General features: G+C 31.0%; 1 protein-coding gene across 1 annotated transcript in view; it reads right to left on the reverse strand.

The window, feature by feature from the left end:
• LOC123693536 (polypeptide N-acetylgalactosaminyltransferase 2-like) overlaps window positions 1-23,560 on the reverse strand; it is a 65,529-nt gene extending 41,969 nt beyond the window's left edge. The window contains exon 1 of the mRNA XM_045638695.1: window positions 23,394-23,560. Coding sequence (XP_045494651.1) covers window positions 23,394-23,486 — 93 coding nt within the window. The 5' untranslated portion in view covers window positions 23,487-23,560. The remainder of the gene's footprint in view (window positions 1-23,393) is intronic.
• Window positions 23,561-24,070: the final 510 nt, after the last annotated feature.

Raw genomic sequence — 24,070 nt, forward strand, 5'->3', positions numbered from 1 at the left:
GTTAAGTTTTAATCAAATTAATTTTAAGGTATAGTTATGGTTTACATCAGAACTTATATACCAAAAGTCTCGGGACTACATAACGTGACTTATTTATAATGAAAGTGTTTGTGCATAACATCTAGGCCATCAACAGCTATATGAACGTCAGATAGGAAATGAGCCAAATTTATCCAGTAAGTAACAAAGGTTTTTAATTATACTTATTCTAATTCAACCAACTTCTACTAGCTACTCCGTATGTCTTTTGGGTAGACGGAGGCAAATAGGATTTTTCTTCCGACTATAACATTTGATATTTGGAAAATGTATACATTTCTGTATACCTTCAGAGTCAGATTCTAGTGGTGCAGCACTAAACACTGTCTATTAGGTGAATGGTGCTGCTGACCGGGCCTTCAGTTCTGCTTTCCAGAATACCTTCGCCCTTCTCGGTGCTACTACTACTGAAATAGCAGTACTCTTACACGTCGTTCAGGCCTCGAACTGACTAGGATTTCTCATATTATCGTTACAACCCTCGCTCGCTCTAACGAGAACAAATTATCGCTAAGGAATTCTGCTGCAGGACAATGGCAACAGATTAATATGCATTATTATGTTCAGGAATATGGTGCGTTCTGAATACTATCGTCGTCTGAAGGTATCTCCTTTCGATTAACTGCATTAAGGGTGCAGATCTGATCCCATTTTTGTTCCGTAGGAATGCTACGACTGCCTAAACGTTAAACTGGACAAAGAAAGTTGCCCTGAATATGGTCGGTTGTTCCAACATCCCTAATATGGCTAGCTTACCTTAGTTACCCCTTGATTGTAACTGCTACCAATGGAGGCACTGCTCGTGGGTTGTCCACAGTTTTTCGAGTGCAAAAATGAAGAACTGAACTCGTGGGGATCTATGTCGAATGAATCTGTTTTAAGATTATGAAAGGACAGTTGGTTGTGGATGCGAAGACAGGACGTTACTTTAGTCATCTGTAAACACCACGAGAGGCAGCCACGGACAGTGATATAGTAAGAACTAAACTAGCAAAGTTTAGTTGGCTTACTAGACTTTGTCATGTTTAAAATGCAGTATATCATCTGTATAGAATTGCATTTATGACCATTGATAAACTTAATTCAACCGCAACCACGAGAAGCAGGCACGGATATCGATATAGCAAGAACTAAACCAGAAAGGTTTAGTTCGCTTATCTGGTATATTTATAATGTTTCAAAAGCCGTATAGTCTGTATTGCATTGCATTTATTGCCCCCCCCCCCCTTCAAATCAAAGAAATGTGAAGTCATCTGGCAGAGCTTTCTCGTGAAGGGTAGGGGTTCCAAGTAATATCTAATAATACGAGGCTTTTGTTTGGAAGGATTGACCTTCCGTTATTAATTATCCTCTATCCTAAGTAACTCAATAGTCAGAATTCACAGCACTCGTTGAGTCCTTAAACGTTTTACGTTAATAGTTGCATATAAGTTTATTATATAATATAATAATCCTGGTGGGATGACAAGAAACTTGTCTAAGCAAATGATTATCCTAATCCCTCAGCGATTTATTGTTTGAGCCCTGAAGAAAAACTCATGGGTGCCATAATGAGGCCAAACGGGTTGATAAACGAGTCGAATAAATTGCCTACAAGATCGGGCAACTAAAGTAGGCCTATGAGAGGTCAACTATACATAACCAATCGTAATTTGTTACATTCAATCGCTTTGCGATTAAAAAATCTCTTCAGGTGATTTTATGTGAAAATTGGTCGGCTAGTGCCATGGAATTACGATAACAAATATACCATTGACACAAGGCTTGGTGACAATCCTGGAAACCACCGCCACAAATCATCTGCGAGATGATATTTGATCCGACTCGCCTCCCTTTGTTGTGATTCTCTGCATTGTGAGGCTCTGCATTGGTAAATACAATTTGTTCAAGTCGCAATTTCCATAATTGATAAACCAATGGTGGTTTCCTGATTAAATAAGCGTAAGCTAACCTTTTAGGATACAAAGTATTCATTTCATGCGTCCATTATTTAACGTCTCTTACCTATTTTATTGTATTTATTAGGTTATATTACTATACTTATATTGTATAGATGGCCCACTGTGAATTAGATTTCAAAACCTTTTTCTACCTACCTTAGAAGAGTGAAGATCCGTTACTGTCATCTCTAACATTTTCGTGGGTCCTCGTTGACGAAAGCAAATATCTATGATCATTTTAATGATCAATCCTTTGTATATTTGCACCAACCGCAATCAAAGCCCCGCGAGGGCCGATATATATTTGCACCATTTCCCCGTGAGGGACGGTCGTAATCAAAGCCCCGCGAGGGCTGATATATATTTCCACCATTTCTCCTTGAGGGCGGTTGTAATCAAAGCCCCGCGAGGGCTGATATATTTGCACCTATTTCCCTGCGAGCGACAGCTGCGCGAGGGATGTTTGTAATTTGAAATAAGTAGGGCCTTCCCAAAAATACTTAATAGTCACCCTGCGAGGGTGGGTTTAACCTGGCTAACGAACCTAACCTGCGAGGAGTAGCGGTTAAACCTAGCGGCCACATTTATGTAATCTGCTTCGAGCAAGATTTAAGGTGCTAATATAAAATTAGAAGTTAATAATCATTTAAAATAATAATATAGTAACAAGGTACTTTAACTTATTTTCCAATGCTAGCAACAGCTGTCCAGGATGAAATAAGAATTGATTTGACAATGGTAATTAATTGTTATGTATATGTATATAAAAAGAAGGCTTTAACTATTTAATAAAGTCAAAATTCAAATCATTTACACAAAATTTTAAAATGAACTTCGATTCATATTTAATTTAGTTCATACAATCGATGTCACATTCAGTTGCTTTATATCCGTTAACATTCCTTACGAACGCAGCCATACGTGGCCATACCATCGTAGGACGGTTTTATTGCACAAAATAATCTCCGCTCACCCGCAATTTTTTACTTTTTGTCAAGGTGTACAAGTTTATAATATTATTCTAAAACGTTAGAATATGTGAATAGTAAATCCTTTGAAATGTCTCTAAATTTAATTTCTAATTAAGGTATCTCGATAACTATACGATAACGTCTCTTTCCAAACTAGAAAATTTAAATGTAAAATTTTGGCACTTACTCGTTTTAACCAAAAAGTTGCATCATTTGAAACATAGGAAACGTAATATAAATAAAAGTAATTTTCAAACCAAAATTGCTGTGTGTAATACCTATGTCTATTTTCGCTTATATACGGATCAGATTAATACTCATAAAAGGACACGTATAGACTACTGAACATGTGCATTGTGCGTATTCCATCATTATTCAGATGAGCGGCTAACTCCCGGACGATTTATAACATATCTCGACATGTTCGGACACGTTGTGATTCGTGCAATTACGCTAACATCAATTTGTTCCTGTTATAGGTAATACCTATATAATTTGTTCTTTGAGCTGACTCATCTCGTTCGATAATTTTTAGTTATAAACTATACTCCGAACCGTTCCTAGTGATAACGACAATGTAATAAAGTCGTAGCAATGGATTGCATGCCTGTTAAGCTTTGAGTTGGCTCATAGGATTAGCCTTGGATTTATCCATACATACTATTAATATTCACTTGTAACCTTGTAATAAAAACACATTAAAAATGAAATAAAATAAAAATATCTATATAAAAGAGAGGGTATTTGATATATTTAGTCAATATCAAATAATCACAAAAGTAATATTAACGATACGAGTAAAGCCGAACGGTAAATCCGTTAAAATCTGCTTTACTCACAGTATTAGAAATTCAAATATTCATTAGTATATATTGCATTACTTATAAAATATTTCAAAAGAAAAGTTACTATTTCACGTAAAATGTAACGGTTGTATCGTTAATTTTAAATATCTAACATGCTATTAAGTATTTAAAGCATATTGAAAAATAAACTATTGCTGAAGGATTCACTAAAAGACCTCAGCATTTTAAATAAAGTCCAACGGATATACCGTCGATTTAAAAGATTTTTGCTCATTTTTAAGTAAAATGTCATTACAATAGATGTAAAAATAACTCACTGTACCGATCCGACGGGATACACTTTTTCACACTTTTAGCACTTACAATATGCAATACTTAATACTTAATAGCACCAAGGTTGTAGTCTTGTAGACAACCTTCTCGCGGCGGAAGCTAGACGCCAATGAAGAAGATCTAGCGCCTGCACATTATCGTGCGCCGGCCGCGCCACCTGGTGAGAGGTGTGCCGTGTGCGAGAGAGATAGCATATATACAACGAGAAAGAGAGGGAAAATAGGCGGAAAAAGCTAGGAACCTTCTCAATAAGTAAGCTTCAAATTACGGTCAAGTGTTTAATTTAGCATTTAAAATCATTATTTCTTTGAAACCAATTTCGTAAAGATAAACTACTTTGTACTAAGATAAAATAATTTATATAAGCACGAAAAATATAAATAAATTAACAAACTAAGCCAATTATACGTTATATAAAGCAGAAGGCTTATAAATGAGATTACAATGTAAGAAGTTTTTTTTATATTGTGATGTTTGGCCTACATCGTTAAGTAAAAGTGGTCTATAGATGATGTAATAATTTAAGAGTCGGATATTGACGCAGATAATCTCGTTTCTTGTGTACAGGATGTTCTAAGTATGTATAGTGAAACGGTAAGAAATTTTGTATGTACTTACACAAACATACACACTTACACTAATATACACACTAATATATAAAATTCCCGTGTCACAATGTTAGTTACTATACACCTCCAAAACAGCTGGACCGATTTTCATGAAATTTTCTGTGCGTATCGGGTAGGTCTGAAAATCTGCCAACATTTATTTTTCATACCTCTAATATATATTTTATATACAAGTAATAATAAAGTAGAAATTATCAAGATAAGTGAGTTTGTAGGTATGTCAATACTGGTTGTTACATTAGAAAAAGTGCTTACTTTATTACTGAAGAAAATTCGAAAGAAACCATAAATTCCTGAAGCCATTAGATATGACTGGAATATATTTTATAGTCTTTTACACTAGCATTAAAAATATATATCCAACAAAATGCCTCTGGAATATTATAACGTATGAAATATTGGACATATTTCATACGCCATGAATGTTCATAAAATACGAAACGCTCTTTATTAGAATAAATGAATATATATTTCATAGATTTTTAGCAACGTATTTTTTTCTGACATTCTTGAAAATACTAATACAAAATATGAAATACTGTAAAATATACTTTGTACAAAATTCAACTCCCTGTATAAAAAACAATTGTTCAGTTTTCTCATTCCCATATTATTTAATTTATTTGAATGTAACTAAAGTACTACAAAATAATCGTAGTTATATTTTTGGTGCCGCATAGATCCAGTTCTCAATCGTTTGATTAAATCTGATGACGAATGTTTAATATTATTAGATAGAAATTTTACTTGTTACGCAATTGAAGGTAACGTTCATCGTCTTTAAAAAAAATGTATACTTTCTTTCATGCCTTCGTTATGAATAATTTCTTCATTTTCATTATTTAATGTTCCTTAATGTTCGATTATTTATAATACGTGTTATTAATGATCGAAGTTCTTAATCCATTTAATAAGTAGTTATAATACTAATACAAGCATACTTTATACAAACAAATATTCCTTTCTTCCTTCCTTAATATTTGTCATTCACAGACACTTCGATATATAATCAGGATTAACTCGAATTCTTTCAGTTATCTAAATGTGTCTGTTTTCTCTATTCATTACGTTTTCTCTACATAAGAACCATCCTTGTACTTCAACGAATATAATAAAAAAAGAATGGTCGAAATCGGTTCAGCCGTTCTCGAGTTATGCGCTTACCAACACTTTTGCGATTCATTTTTATATTATAAGATTTATGAACACTATGTTTATTGTTATATCTCTTAGTAGCTATACCCCGCAGTTTTACCCATGCTGCTCCGCTCCTACCAATGCTAGCGTGATGATATACCTACGGCCTATACTCCTATAGTCTTCCTCAATAAATGGGCCATATAACAAATGAAACAATTTTTCAAATCGGAACAGTAGTTCCTGAGATAAGGGTAAACAAACAAACAAACTCTTAAGCTCAATAAAGATTATAGCAAAAGTGGTTCAAGACGTTGAAAGCGTTGAAACCAAGAAATTAGTAGTTTCTAAAAGAAACCGAGTATTGTATGGGTTTGAAGTTTTTGCCTCGGAATATGAATTGATACAATTTTGTGAGAATTAAGACAACGGGACTGCGATAAAAAGTAATTGCTCTATTGTTTGTAACATGAAATTATACATTGTCTTTTGACATTGGCTAGATTCCAGTACAATTTGGTATGATCGGTGTATTTTTATTGTGACATAGTGACTTTTAGATTGGATATAATTTGAAATAGTTGTGCTACAAAATACGTTTTTGAAGGTACAATTTGTTCGCTTTTTGTTCATGTAGTTAGTTATAATGTGTTTATGAATATTGGAGCAAATTAAAAAGCATCTCTTTGCTTACTTAAATATCCGTCAGATAGAGTCAAAATTTTATACTTACTTTGGCGTTTATATTAGCCGTTACAGAGCCACAAATAGATATGTTCATTTATTTTAATGTGATGTTTATAAGTAGCATAATATAATATGTTTTTATCAAAAGTCTTCATCAAATTATTGGTCAATTTGTAATGCAATGAGGAATTGTTTAAATCATGTATTGGCCTACATTACGGTCTATTGATGCCCTGGGTTCTCTTTAATGCAATTATAGAACAAGTATCAACTAAAAATGTAAAACTTTATAATGTGTTAATTTCTTTTCATAATAATATAAACATATTATGCATTTCAGATAACCAAATAATTCACTTACATAATACTTAATCAATTTTACTTTTATAGTGGATGTAAGCAAAGAATTTTCCCGACCTTTGGTATACGACGCTAATTCATTTAGATTAAGAAGTAGAGAAAACCAATACATTATCCGTAATGTATTAGTTTTATCTTTTACCCGGATTACGAGAAGGGATAAAACCAATCACAATAATATTTCTAAACTGGCTGTATCCCGCGGTTTCACTCGAGGACGAACTCTTGGACAAAGTCATGTGTTTCTATAGCTCATGTGTTATTCTGATGACCAACCTATATTAGTATAAAGTTTCATCTAAATCCGTCCATTAGTTTTATCTTGAAAGAGTAACAATCACACAATTTTTTGCATTTATCTTAATAGAATTTACAACAGTGCAAGTTTAAATGTTTGTGTGGTTTCAACTCCATTCTGGTTTTACCCAACATAATAAATTATGCACGATAACTTCCAAGGCCATGCAAAAGCACGCAACTTGTATTTAAGATTTGAAGTCTACGGAAATATAGCGTGTATCTATGTAATTCAATTTATGGTGATTGACTTGATAGTATTAAGTAATATTCTTCCAAATATATATTGTACTAGCTTTCCGCCCGCGGCTTTGCCCGCGAAGTCAAAGAAAACCCCGTATAGTTCCCGTTGCCGTGTGATTTCCGTGATAAAACCTATCCTATGTCCCAGGGTAAAAAGTAGCCTATGTCCTTTCTTGGATATCAAAATATTATCTCTATACCAAATTTCATGGAAATTGGTTCAGTAGTTAAGGCGTGATTGAGTAACAGACAGACAGACAGAGTTACTTTCGCATTTATAACAAGAGAGACTTGTAGTTTTGCATACACTGATCACGTAAAAAATATTTAAACAACAAAATTACGTCAAAAATTGTTTGCTAAATTTTCCTAAAATCCATGTTTTCGTCTCTAGCTTTGCGCAGCCGGCATATACCGCTTCGCTAATGTAAGCATTTTGTCTATGAAAACATAATCTTAATTAATTAATTAATCTTCTTTATACAGTTTTTAAACGAATTAACTCTATCTAGAATATTTTTAATTTATTGTGCATCTAATTGTGATATTTTTCCTAAGATATTTTCTCTTCGACGGATAATGGTTGTAATTTAGGAGACTCGAAAAGTATTGATTTCATAAACTTTACAAGCACGATTTAGGGATTAGACCTTTTTGCGCTGAATCACGCTCTTGGCCACAAAAGCTTTAAAAGGAAGTGTAAACAAAGGTATTTTGTAGGAAGGTATGGTATCAGCCAATCAATTAAATATAAGACTGTGCATTATCGGATTATATTAGAATATAGAAATTAAAATACTTCCAATATTTATGCAAGGAAGGATTCGTATTACCTTCATATTACATATTATATATTTGAACGCTTAACATCAGATATAAATAAAATAAAATAAGAATAAAAAAAGGCTGTAAATAAAATCATTGTATTCTTATGTGTTAGGTACGGATTTTTTTTATTTAACTCAGATAACTTTAGGTACAAATCAGAAAAGGATTACGCACCTACACATCGGAGATAAATCTATAATATAAAAATGAATCCCAAAATGTGTTGGTAAGCGCATAATTTGAGAACGGCTTAACCGATTTCGTTAATTCTTTTTTTATAATATTCCTTGAAGTTCGAGGATGGTTCTTATGTAGAGAAAACGTGAATATGTACCACGGGCGAAGCCGGGGCGGACCGCTAGTAATTAATAATTATTGCATTCAATGACAGAGTAGGTATGCTCTTTTAAAATGCTCTATCTAATAGATTTAATTTAACAAAATATGATCACCCTTTCACTGATGTTAATGTCAGGTCAAAATTAGCCGTCAAAAAGTCAACTTGAACACGAATACGTTTTGAAAGTGATAGATAGATGTTGCTACATTAAGTACCTTGTTATTTAGAAATTAATTAATTTTAAAACGTACGTTAAAATATAAGAGCTAGATATTAAAATAATGTTTCTAATAGTTTGTCTAATTATTACAAAATAAATTAGTTGACTTTTACCGGCTGTGAGCAATAAATTATAAATTGCAAATTTATACCTAACTAGCGGTCCGCCCCGGCTTCGCCCGTGGTACATATTCACGTTTTCTCTACATAAGAACCATCCTCGTACTTCAAGGAATATTATAAAAAAAGAATTAACGAAATCGGTTAAGCCGTTCTCAAGTTATGCGCTTACCAACACATTTTGCGATTCATTTTTATATTATAGACTAGCGGTCCGCCCCGGCTTCGCCCGTGGTACATATTAACGTTTTCTCTACATAAGAACCATCCTCGTACTTCAAGGAATATAATAAAAAAAGAATTATCGAAATCGGTTCAGCCGTTCTCGAGTTATGGAATTACAACGAAAAGTGGCATTGATTTTTATATATTAGATATTCATGCAAAAGCTAAAGGCTTCAATTCCCCGGAATGTAAGGAGTGCCACTGGGATCCATTTTCATTTTCCATTACTAAATTGCTGATAAAGACTTTCTTTTCTGGCTCAACAAATTACTAGAACTTATTTGATTCGGCTATGGATGAGTTAATTATATTAAAACCAACGTACGATTATAGGTAATTACTTAATGAAAATCTATTATCAAAAGAAAAATAAAAATATTTTAAGTAGGTAAAAAATGCGTCGAAATCTCTAAGTCAACAAATCCATACTAATATTATAAATGCGAAAGTAACTCTGTCTGTCTGTCTGTCTGTTACTCAATCACGCCAAAACTACTGAACCAATTTTCATGAAATTTGGTATGGATATATTTTAATACCCGAGAAAGGACATAGGCTACTTTTTACCCCGGGAAATAGGATAGGTTTTATCCAGGAAATTCCACGGGAACGGGAACTATTCGGGTTTTTCTTTGACTGCGCGGGCGAAGCTGCGGGTGGAAAGCTAGTAGATTAATAAAACACATATTTGACGATGTACATAAAGATCATACTACAGAACTTCAAAACACGTAAAAAGATAAGAAGCACTTTGAAGACCCAGAATAATTATTTGTAAAACAGATGAAATTAAATATGCATAACCGAAGCAATTAATTTTATTACTCATAATAGTTTATAATAAGTTAAATGATAGGAAACTGAGCTTGATAAGAAAGTTGTTTAAGGACGTTCAAAGAACTTTCCTCTATGCAATTTGCAAGTTCAAATTGCAATTGCATTGAGATAAGGATATGAAAATTATAATGATAAACTTGTTCCAATAATTGGTGCTAACAGGAATCCACACTTTCTCTATAAACTTTAATTTCAATATTCTATAGTAAATATGTATAAGTACTTTAAATCTAGTTTCCTTTATTATAAAGGAAATAACAACATGAATTAAAATAGAAAATGAGCAGAAACGTATTTATAGCTTGTTTTTAAATGATACAAAATATCATGTGGACCGTGAACTCTAAACCAGTTTTAAAAATCTATACATATAATAAATCTGTAGAAGGGTCAATTCTGTACATTGAAAATATTGAAAAAATAAATAGCAGGGGGTGTTACTGGATCGATACTAAACCCAAATATGTGATTAAAAAAATTTTTGTCTGTCTGTCTGTCTGTCTGTCTGTATGTTCAGGCATCACGTGAAAACTAACAGTTCGATTTCGATGAAACTTGGTATAATTATACTTTATTATCCTGGGCATAAAATAGGATACTTTTTATCCCGAAAAAATACGTAGAAAAAAATAAATCTTAACTTTTCTTAATTTTTCCGCGCGGACGGAGTCGCGGGCGGAAGCTAGTAATTAATAAATTTTGAATTTGATATTTTAAGTGTTATGGCATTGAAATGCTTTTTAAATATAGAATAGAAAAATTCTATCACGAAGAGGGACTCGAACCCGCATCCCTTTTTTATAAATAAATTTTGTCGATTTGAATTTTGGATTCTTGAACACCCATTATACAAACTAAACGAAATATAGGTAACGATGCAATATATTTCTTTGCAACGCTCTGATTATTTAACAAACAATTGATTAGAAGCATTTCCAAAAAGATGCTGTCTTTATTCACGGTATAAGTCTCTCTGTCCATGGAAAGCTATACATAAGTACAGCAAAGCTGTAAGTACTTCAGGATTTGCGTGGCTACGTGCGTAGAAACTTCAATAATATGTAATTGAGATCCGTTTTTACTTTTAGGTCAAAAATGTAACGAACGGTAAGCATTGAATACTAAAATACGATTGAGGAAACTTTTGGATGTTTTGATGTTGAAATACATTAACTAGAAAAATAATTATAAAACAACAACTACGTGTAAGACTCATCGATCATAATATTATGAATATCTATGTTTATACTTTGCACTGTATGATTAGTGATGAAAGTTACTTTGTAAATTATAGCTACGTCCAAATTTAAAATTAGTAAGGAGACTTTTGATTTAAGTAAAGTAAACCGAGAGACTATTTGAAAAATGATAAAACGCCTTCATTTTAGACATAATTCGCTCCGCATCTCATATCTTCATCCGTAGAGTAAAACCCTTAAAACAGACATTTCTACAATAATTTTTTCGTGGTATTTTCGCAGTCGAGCGCTTTTTGTGATTTTAATTGCTCTCAAGTTGGTCGGCAACTTGGCAAAAAGTCACTTCAAGATGAAATGAAATTAATGGCTGGAAGGGGATATAAAAACGTATCGTTTCTTAGTTTTGTAAGAATTGTAATTATTCTTAATTTTAAGTTTAAAATTGTATAGAGTAATCGTCACGTAAGTATTGGTAATTCAGAAGAGGAATTATTGAAACGACGTTTCTGCCTTACTTTTTGTATTACTTCTTTCTTTAAAATATATTTAAATAAAACAAAAAAGAGTAACGATGAAATAAACATAATATGACCATCAAAGATGATACAATTAGATAGATATATTATCAGTTATTATGAAATACTAAGATAATAAGTATTGCATAGGCAAGCAACCTCGCGGGTCAACAGTCATAAAAACATTATTATAAAAATATTAAATCTTCAACAATCACTTACACGCAATACAATTCGCTTTAACAGCCTCTTAATGCTTCGTATTTTATAATCGTTTAAATATTTGTAACCCACGAAATCCCATTTTAATTTCTTCATCTAAGGTGTGACCGACTTTCCATTTCCTGGTTTGAAGTAACCTACAAGAATTGGATCTGTCCAATCTTAAGCGTGGTTAGAATACAAGTTGCTTATAAAACTCACTTTCAAATGCGTGCTAAGAATTCGCTAATCCAACGCAATTGATCCGCATTGAGGGCGCTGTATAATTACATTTGCATGCGGTATATCTTCAAATGTATTTGATTATTATACACGATATTGTTTTAAAACTATTTTTGATTAAATTACGCATACTCGTATGTTAATATTAAAAGTGAAGATAAGGAATTGTAACGGTCCAAGATAAGTACCTTGTGCAACACATTTAAATTACTGTTGGAAGATAAACCAAAAAGAGTGCTTTATGTAATAGCAACTCTTTGTTTTTTTGCACTTAGCTTATTAACGTTTCGATTGGTTAGATTAAGAAGCTTCTAAAAACCACAAGAATGCTTTATTACCTAATTGCATTATACATATGATTTAATAAGTATATAATATAACTCAAAAAAGAGGATTGCGATTGAGTCTGCTGTGGACTTAGAGGTTTTTATGAATTGAACAAAAACTTTACTTGAAGTTTACCCACACTATATTATTAGCGTGAAGTCACGCTTCAATCGATTAATCTGTTTCTTCTGTAGATTCGAACAAACATACCGAAAAAATCGAATAGGTATATCAATGATTTAAGTTTCAAATGCATTGTTTCAAAAAACGTTTTTAATAGGATGTTTCTTTAATCATAATAAAATGATCAGTGTAAAAAATACCAATGATATAATTCTTATAACTATTATCATAATATATCTAATATTAAATATTCATTAAATATTGCACTGTGCACATTATGTTTATTGCATTATGCAATTTATAAATAACCGTTCACATACAATAAAAATAAATGTTGACGAGATGACAGTAAATGCATCAGGAAGATGTTATTCATCATGTGTGCTGATAACAGCGCTGATAAGGGCTTATTGACCCGCTGATTACTCATCGCATGTAATATATGGGTTAGTGAGATTATAAAAAGTATTGTAAATAATGTCTTGATGATTGTTGGACATTTTTTTTCTATTATGGAAGTTTTGTTAAAGTAATTTTCTGCTTTTATATTTTTCTTGGATACCTATGAGTCTTTTGTTTTCATCAACTATTTCTATGGTCAATTTAATTTAATATTAATTAACTAGATACTATTACGTGACATGTTTAGATTAAAGTTAGTTTAAAACTTTATTAACTATTTAATAACACGCAATTTTTAATAGCTTCAAATTAAATTAGTATTTAAGGTATACTATTCCAAAGCTACTTAAAAATTATAGCCATTAGGGAGTTTGGACACGAAAAACTGCGATCAATCGTTTACGTGAAGTTATTTCGGAGTCACCCCTATACTAACATCCCTTGTTTTATCGATCTAATCGTTCGTGTACGGAACCACGAAAATAGTTACATCTCTGTCTAATCAATACACCCGTCTCTATCAGTCTTGAATGGATTGTAAAAATACGCATTGTTTGTGTTGTATTTTTTAGGGCTTGGTGTTAATGTTTAGATATAGAGATATAGATAATGGAATATAGTTCACACTGTCTCTTCATAAAGCCAAAATACAATTATCCTGTATTTTATTCGTTTTTTGAAGTCGGTTAAATATTCTGATAGAAAATTTTCAGTCACTAAAAGATTTTTTTCCATATCTTCAAATTATGTTATGCCGATTCTATCGCATCCTAAAGGGCTTATAAACTTTTGTATATGAAAGTAAACTTTCATTATAAACATTTTTCAAACTACAACTAGGTATATTTATATTGATATGGCTTTGCGATGGTTTATTTTCATATTTTTTACAGAGCTACCATTCGGTATCATTATCTTGATTACCTACTTGAAGCATTTTGAATGAAATTACCCAAATGGAAATAAAATTATTATAGACCTTTAATAATACAAGAATAAGGTAGGTACGATAGAAATGTTAATCCATCTAATAAATGACATAAACACAATAACAACTCGTTTCATTTGTTTTATATCTCAACCTATTAAAAAGAAAACTGCATTGAAGTATCAACACAATAATTAAGAAGCAGTCGTGAACAATAGAAGTCGTAAGATTAAAAAATGGCGCATAAAATGAATGTTAATAAATCATTATAGTCGTGAAGATGATTGCCAAGTCAAGAACAACACAAAATAATAATTGTTCGCGTATAATTGCAAATTAAAATATTTTTTATCTGCAATTTTTTAATTGCAGATAAAAAATATTTTTTGCTACTTATGTAAAAATAAAAATTGTGTATCTTTCGGACAATAAATTCATTGTTTTTTTGAACGAAATGATTTTTTGAATTAATTTTATTTTTAATTTTAATGTATGTTTCCGTTAGCGGCTTCGTTCTTCTTGGATTTTTTCATATTTTTAAGGACAATATACTAATTAACCTGTTAAATTACATATTCGCGATTTTAGTCCTTTCTTGATTTTATAGAATGTAGGTATTTGTTAATTTGAACCGCTGTATCACTTATACGTTATAAGGTCAAAATATGTATCAGTCTCTATAATAGCTTGAAGACAATTGAATTAGGACAATACCGGGAGATCAATTAAATGATACTAACTTAATCTTTTTTATGAGTTTATGACGATGTTAACTATTTGAATGATTTCTTACTTCTCACTGCGACTTTTTTATTTAGATATCCTCATAAAGTATTTATAGTAATAATATAAATTAACTGTGCATCTGTGCATACCAATTCCATGCAAAGCTATTAACAGCATCTTAATAAAATATTCTGATACATCTTCAAATCAAAACTAAAGTATATTATTCCTATATATTTTCAAGAAACAATTTGCATATATTCACGATACATATATCATTTGCATTTAGATGATTTCAGTACGTAACAATGTGAGCATATCCTGAGAATTGCACATATAGTTACTACTTAGCAAGATAACACATGAGGTCACACATACGACAGTTAATATTAGTATATATCTTTATCCTATACTAACTGTTCCCTAGCTCTGTCTGATTTGAACCCACGATAACTTACCAACAAAAAAATAAATAAAAAAAAATAAATAAAAAAATCGGAAGAATAGTTACGGAAAACGGTAAAAATGAGAAAAAATCTTTTGTATATTTTTATATCATAAAAGTAATTGTTTTGATCCCTAGTTTTATACATAAACAAGTATAAAATTATATACATAAACAAGTATAATACAGTAACAAGTATAAAATTAGAATAAATAAATAGTTTAAAACGACTACAACGACTACAGAACTTGAATATTCTGTAGTGCTAGCCAGCCAGCTACAAATGGGATGATGAATGATGATCCATTAAAGTAAATCTTCTATTCATATTAATAATCTCTAGCAAAGAGAATCTTATAAAGCATGACCTATATTACTATCTAATCTGCAGAATTTGCTTCTGTGTATTCTGTACTTATCTTCAACAAATAACCAGGTAACACATGACGCAACTTTAAAACGAGCGGTTGAAAAAGGCGTTGATTTTTAGGAAACAGATTGTAAATCTGATACTTAGGACGCTTACGATTACGGGTTCTAGATCGAAATAGTATCTGCTGAGTTTCTTTATAGACTTTACGAGGGTAAAGATTTTCGATAATAACTACAATCCAAAGTGTTTATTTTTCGGTTACATTTCTACATGTATCCCGAGATAACCAAACGTATACAGGAAGGTATTAATTCATTATTTTTGAAGAAAATTGATATCAAAATTACATTTCCGATCGGAAAATTGTTTGTAAATCACCCTATAGGTCTACCATGACATAAAGTTTACACTAAAGTAGAGCAAATTTATTCAACGCACGTGTTTTCGACTACTGAATTGAGAATCCTGTGGAAAATATCCAGGATTTCAAATTTAAAAGTAATTCTCTCTTACGTTGGTTTCACAAAAAACAAGACCAGCTAAAAAAGACCTCTCTTAAGTATGTGAAGATGTCGGTAAAAGGCATCTAGATAATAGCTTCCTTTTATTGAATTTTGGAACGTAGAATTTCACTTTAAAGCTCAGATAATTTTTATTCCAGCCTGAAGCGAATTGAGAAAAGCTGATTCATGCGGTTTAGAAATACGTGATGTGTAAAAATTAGACCTAAATTCTAGAAAGGCATTGTTATGTAAATCGTTGGTCAATCTAATATATTGTAATTTATTTCAATATAATGTTATTTAAGTTGAGCAAAATCTATTAACTGGATTGCTAGGGATTAAACTATATTATATTATTGTATTATAGGAGGCCCGTGTCCCAGCAGTGGGAACGTATATGGGCTGATGATGATGGTGATATTATTGTATTAGAGGTAGGACCTAAAACTAATCTTAATTATATTATAAAGGCGAAAGTTTGTAAGTATGGATGTATGGATGTTTGTTACTCTTTCACTTAAAAACTACTGAATCGATTACAATGAAATTTAGCACACATATAGAGGGTAACTTGGATTAACACATAGGATAGTTTTTATCCCGGAAGTCCCACGGGAACGGGAACTATGCGGGTTTTCCTTTGCAAACGCGGGCGAAGCCGCGGGCGGAAATCTAGTAAAATCATATTTTTCGTGTTTTCTTTGATAAATAATTAAAATATTGACGTGATTAATAAAATCAGCTTAGCCATTTCCGAGGAGATGATTACGATTAGACTTATATACAAAGTTATTGTATGTACCTACATAGAAGAAAAAAAATTTGAGAACTGATATGAAAATGTTTCTTATCTGTTATCAATGTAAATTATAGCAAGTGACATGGAATTCTCAAAACATTAACGTTATACCTAAAGAGTGATTTTGCTTTGACGATGGTATATTTATGTAGATGAACACTAAGAATGTAACAAAAAGTCATTTAACGTGCATATCATTACATAGCTTTGTTATATTGTAATATGTAAAGTCATAGCTTGAGATCTAAAACAGTTTAGAATGTACCTGCTATGATTTTATTATGTACAATTTGATATTTAGTTAATTAAATTCGTATTTAATACATCACTTATGGTCAAATACCTTAATTTATTGACATAGAGCATGTAGAGCCAATTTTTTTAACATCGAAGGATTTTTAATTGTTATTCAATTAAAGTGAAGCCGAATTAATAATATTCATTAATTGTATTTTAATAGGGTTTTGGATTTTCTTGTTTTCGAACATTTAATAGAAAAATGCAACTAGCGAAATACCTAGATTATAAACAAATCAATAAATTATAAACAATTTTTTATAGTGAAGATTTATTAGAAGTAGCCAATGCTCAGCTAAGGTCCGTAACAAATCTATTTTCATATTTCTAAATAAAAAAATGGAATATTTCCAATTTCCATTACATATTATTTATAAATGCCAGAATAAGCACTCGCTATTTACCAATTGAAGTTACACTCGTTTTGTTTTTTATTTTGAAAATAACTTCTTAAATATCTGCGACTAGTGTAGCAAAAACTACCAAATCTTGTTTTCCTTTTATCGGGGATTTTTGGTTCTTTTTCTTACACTTAGCAATATTTTTTGCACTTCTTTATACGAGTATATAACATGACCATTCTCAACATACCAAGAAGGAAGTAAGATTGTACCAACGTAAAAGATGGTATCTCACATTAATTTGTCTTCACACATAATTATTTAACTCTTAATACATTCAGCGATAGACATCTGAGTGGAAATAATTATATGGGAAGAAGGAAGAAGAATTTATTGTTTATTCTTTGACATTATGTGAGGACAGATTCTTTATAATAATAATGAACTGTATTCGGGTTTTTTTTATATTCTGATGACTCTGGTGAAAGATGTATCTATGATCTTAAGGCCCGACTCTAGAAATAGGTTTTAATATTTAGTGAAAAACTTGAATGTTGACAGGAATTAGTACTTACTTAAAGGCAAAATGTAGTCGTTAATAATCATCATTATTAATTAATATACCTAAATTTTAAAATGTATGTTTTGGAAACATAAAAAGAAGAATTTTTTAAATCATTATTCTGTAGATTAGGAACATAAGTCTTGAGTAGAACTTTTTGTTTCTATACCGGTTTAAAAAAGTATGGAATTGTAAAGACTATTTTCATAATAAAAAAACGACGTGTGGCACTCGGGGACTGCCGCGGTAAAGCTATTACATGCTATGCCTTCAACCCACACCTCCGTCCGTCGGGGTGGGGAGCGTGAGGTTTTTTCGTTACGGAATTTCTGGATTCGGTCCCCGCGCTCAAGGCCCGCGATAGAAGCTATGCAATAGCTTAAAAATACACAAAATAAAATGCTCAACATTAAAAGCATGCGAGTTTATCTTCTTTTTTTCGAAATAAAAAACGGAATAAAAGTAATGTTTATTTAACGTAAAGACAATATTGATATCGCTTGATATCAATAAATAAGTGCGATCACTGATCCGCGAAATAAGCGAAGAGAATGTTTTCGTAAACCTCTGTTCCAATAAACAAGAATTAATTTATTATTTATGTTTTTATTGTATAATTTATTGAGCATTATTTATAAGTCTAAAAGTAAAACTTAAGGAATCGTAAGGGATTTCTTCTTTGTTTTGAGATTTTAATTGAGTTGAAATCTGATTCATTTTTTGAAGAAATAGGTATTTATAAGCTTATTTCAAAATGTGTCAAAGCATATTATGTTAAATGTAAGTACTACGATATCTTTAAATCAAAGTCGGTCGAGCCGTTTTGAGATTAGCAAGAAAACAACCACAGATATAAAACTAAATTGCAGTCTCTCAGTCTCATATAACGTAGGGTTGTTAAGGTTTTTTATCAACTTTAAATTTAAATTTACTTTTATACAATATCTCTTCTATTGCTTAAATAATATAAATAAATTAAAAATTTTAAAGCTGCTAGAGGATTTTGGTATTTTACACAGACGTAAAATAACAACTAAACCCATATGCACAGACCTTTATAAAAAAAAATAAAAATAACATTGTATTCAACAAAAAAAAAGTTGTGTAAAATCCGCTTCACTTAATATCAGGTTCGAATCGATCTGAAAGTGCAAGGCTGTAATATTTTATCGTGTTGTATGTGTGCGTGTGCGCAGGTATTCGATCGCCTTGATTTTGTTTCGTATCTTTGTAATTTAAGAGTTTTTACATAAAACTATTTATTTTTTAGTGTTATTGAATATTATTTTGATGGGAGAATTAATGTACTTGGTAATGTCGTAAATAATTGCACATATTTTTGGCAATTAAATGTTATAGCCGATTGGCTTTATTTCAACACCCTTTAATTAATGCGTGTAACTTATTATTATTTCAATATAAACTCGATAAAATGTGCACTATGATGGCAATCAATTTAAATGTCATTTTGTTCAATTCACAATATTTTTAAGGAAAATAAATCGACACAAAAATAATATCCAGATGCCGATTGCAATCGAAGCTAAGTTCACCGAGTTATCAATTAGGTCATAAATGTAATGTCGCACGTAATGCGTTGACAATTATGTATAACGTATATCCATTAGAATACACCTATTTACTAGACCAAACACCTATCTTATGGTCTACGCATTAGCTACCGAAAACGGATACTTAATTCAGTTCAGTTTTAGACCTAAGTACCTACTTCATTATGTTCATACAATAGATAAAGTTATGGATTTATTATAAACAGTTCCCAGTTTTAGCGTGGTGGTATAGCTTTTCTTTATAAGTCAACAGTAAAATAATTTATTAGTGCAAGCAAGCTACCAAACAAACTCTTCACCTTTATACATAGTATACTAGCCGCGGCCCGCGGTTTCACACGCGTGGCTCCGCTCCTGTTGGTCTTAGCGTGATGATATATAGCCTTCCTTGATAAATGGGCTATCTAACACCGAAAGAATTTTTCAAATCGGACCAGTAGTTCCTGAGATTAGCGCGTTCAAACAAACAAACAAACTCTTCAGCTTAATTATAATATACATATAGTACCTATAGATATGTAGTATTAAAGGAAATCATTTTACTCAAACAGTTTGTGATACGAAGTTCACCGAGTCTTCTAGCCATATAAAATTATATCATTTTTAGATTATCATTAACATACCTCTAAAGTATCTTCATAACATCGCTTCATTTATGCAATAGCCATTTGCAACTGACCATAATTTGTCCTAGTTCGCTTAATTAAAACTAGCGTAGGTCGTTGCAAGCGCTTTATATAATATATATTATCTATGCTTTTTAAATAGATCGGTTTTAGAACTGTAATGGGAAGTAATGTTTATTGTATTTGGTTGGGTTATTATTTTTGTCTTATTGAAAGGTATGATGTATAAATTTTCTATGTATTTTATGTTTTGTTGCCTCTACGTTTGTTAGAAACTCACACATTTTTCTAGAAGGGCTGTAATACTTATCATATTATTATCATGAATCGAAAATATGTATTAGTGCTATGTTATCAGCGTCAAACATTACTATTTTATTACGCTTTTAAAACTGGAATTATACGGGTAAAATCGTAGAACGATCATGGTTAATTTATAACACCAAGTAGACCATTACATTATTTATAGTACTATATACCATTACAATATAAATTAAAAGGCTGGTACGGTAAGACATTTTTTCATAGAACTGTAACAGATGAATTATTTATTTTTAGACAAGCTTATCCCGGTAAACGTTTTTCAACCGTACTCTTATCACTAAGGGCTATGAAAAATTAATATTAATAGGCATAGTGGTAACAAATACTAACAATACTTAATCAAGCATGTAGGATTATTATAAAAATATGCAAGACACTTTGCAGTCATATCGCTCGTCGTTCTAATGATAGGTACATGAGGGGTATTCACCGTCGAACATGGCACACAATCTAATATATATAAATCTCGTGTCACAATGTTTGTCCTCAATGGACTCCTAAACCACTTAACCGATTATAATAAAATTCGCACACCATGTGCAGTTCGATCTGACTTGAGAGATAGGATAGTTTAAATATGTAGGTACCACGGGCGAAGCCGGGGCGACCCACTAGTACATTATATGGAGTAATATATCTTGTTTATGCAGATTAATTAATAATGAAATACTAGCATCTGTACATTATATTATCTGTCAATGCAATAAATAATATAGGTAGGTAATGCAAAAACTTGCAATAAACGGTAGTTTTTTATCTCGAAAACCTTACTAACATAGTTATATTTTTAATTTTATAATATTATAAAATTTTTATTTAATATTTTATAACAAATAGGTCAAAATCATTTTCTTTACAATTAAGATGTTTTTTTTTTCATTCGAAAACACTGAATGAACAGTAATTATGTATGATTCTAGAAATTAGAATTACTTCTGAATAATTAAAACGAAAATGAAACCTATACTTTTATAATTAAAGGTAACAGATAAATACCTTGGCGTTCATTACCTAAATGGAATACTTGCTTACCTCATGATCAATTTGTATAAAAAAATAAAATCTTCAAATAAATGATATTTATACTAATATTATAATAATTAAAGATGTGTTACATATGCTATTGAAATATTGTTCTAAAATCTATATATATAAAACTCAAAGGTGACTGATATAGTGATCTATCAACACACAGCCCAAACCAATGGACGTATCGGGCTGAAATTTGGCATGCAGGTAGATGTCATAACGTAGGCGTCCCCTAAGAAAGGATTTTCCGATATTCTTACGGGAACCGGGAAAAACGGGGATGCACGTACGAAGTCGTGGGCGGAAGCTAGTTGAATATAATTCAGAAAGTTTATTTTAAATACATAATATATCCATTAATTATTTACTATATTAATATTATTGCACGTACGACGTTTAATTTCTTATAAATTATTGAAAGTACCTAATTCGACATTGAAAACACGAGTTTCTTAAATATTAATACAAAGCCGTCGTGCAAGATTATTTAAAATAGGTATTTTTACATTTATAATCCATATTAATTCGCATTTATTAATGTGAAAGTAAGTTTATTTGTAGATATCGTTTCACGCCTAAACAACTGCGCAAAATTTTAAGAATTTTGTTGATTTGAAACATTCAATTTTCTTCCTGATATGTAATGCATTTTCTTGTAACCAAATTGGAAAAGAGGGAGATAAATTACTTTATGGCGAGTAAGAGTAAGTTCCAAAATCATTCAAATAGGTATACCTATGTTGGGAAATTATTGTATTTTTTTATATTTTTTATAAATCTCATCATAAAAATTGCTTGGCTTGCGTTATCGTTTTCCTTTATCTTTTTAATCTCTATCTATTTCGTATTTATCAAAGAATTATTTAACTTTATGCGAAAATAATTCTTCACTCACTGTTGTGGGTTAGATTATAAAATTCGAATAAATAATGTTATTAATTCCAATCACAATATACAGTATGTAGGTACGTAGTATATATCTGTCAACTATGTTTCGATTGAATATTTAAAATAAATTAACAAATAACTTAAATTAACCATTTTTTTATTTTAAATAATATAGTTAATAAATTTAATTACACTCTATATAAATAACAGAACGTGTACTATGTAAGGTCGTTTACAAAAGCAGTTCTCACATTCGCTCTACAAAAAGGCATAGAATTTATAAGGCGCAACTTATGTACCTGAGTTGTAATTTAATTAGATTTGTGTATTGCTCTTTTCTGGGTTAAATCTAATAATAATAAAACCAAAAAAGTAAATTTTATCGTAATTAATTTGTAGGTTTTAATAATTAAAACCTGATTAATAATTATTATTAATCGGAAATTTTTGAGGCTCATTTTGTAATATGCATAAAAAGCAGTTCATAATATTATCATTAATTAATGATTATTTTAATGTTAATGTACAGTATGTACATTGTACAGTAATAGTAATAAATATTTATACGAAAAAAGTATTATTTTTACTGTTATTTTTTTGCTCTATATTTTTCTTCTTTAATTTTAACAGTTATTTTAGAATTACATTTCATTTATATTTTGGTGTTGTGCATTGTTTGTGTACATAAAATAATTAATTAATATAAAAGCTTTTCAATGATTACGTTAGACACTGATAGAAAATTGCAGATGTTGATGACTCTATGACGTTATAATCACACGACAAAATAATGAATAACGTTTTAGGAACCTGCAGTTTTAATTCATGAAATAAATATTCAAATGTAGGATAGGTAAATATTATCAAAAATACTATCCTTGTTTTAGGTTACAATCTGTCAAAATCATTTATAATCTGTAAAAAAAAAAACACTTCCACACAGACTGCAAAATAATTTACCTTATTCTGTGCCGTATCTGGCTGCATGTAATAAAAAAGAAAAAACATCCAGGCGGCGCCAAGGAGGAACACTATTTTCAAATTCCGCCTCATTTTTACATTCACCAATCACAGACCGCGAAGCGCGACCGCGCTGTTCGACGCGCGGGTTCAGACTGATCTGCTATGGTTCGCGCATGCGCTATCGGTCGTTGGAACTGCATGGGTGCATGTGATAAGAAACTGCCTTCCGCTGGGATGTCGTATGCATTTTGGAAGATTTGAATTCGATAAGGGATGATGTGTTTTTGCTACTATGGTTTTTGTTTGTGTATATTGTTTTACAGTACCTACATAATAATATAGGAACTTAGGTATATAATATGAAGTTACCAGTGCAGTGGTAGTGTTATCGATAAAGGACGTTTATTATAATTAGATTGTAATTAATATTGTACTTCAAATTGGAATAATATTATCAATGAAATTTACTCGATTAGGAAATGTAGAGTTCTCGAAAGATTTTAGGATATTATTTATTACTTTATTAATCTTAAATATAGAGATTCCTAGGTATTCGCCATTCGGCTATACTATTTATGCAAGCTGTTGAAAAAAAAATTGAAAAAGCATTGCTAAAAATGATCTATCTTCTAGTATAATAAACATGGAAATTGGAAATAAGAAGGCTTTTGAAA

This window comes from Colias croceus, chromosome 8 (assembly GCF_905220415.1).
Source record: "Colias croceus chromosome 8, ilColCroc2.1".
Classification (NCBI taxonomy): Eukaryota; Metazoa; Arthropoda; class Insecta; order Lepidoptera; family Pieridae; genus Colias; species Colias croceus.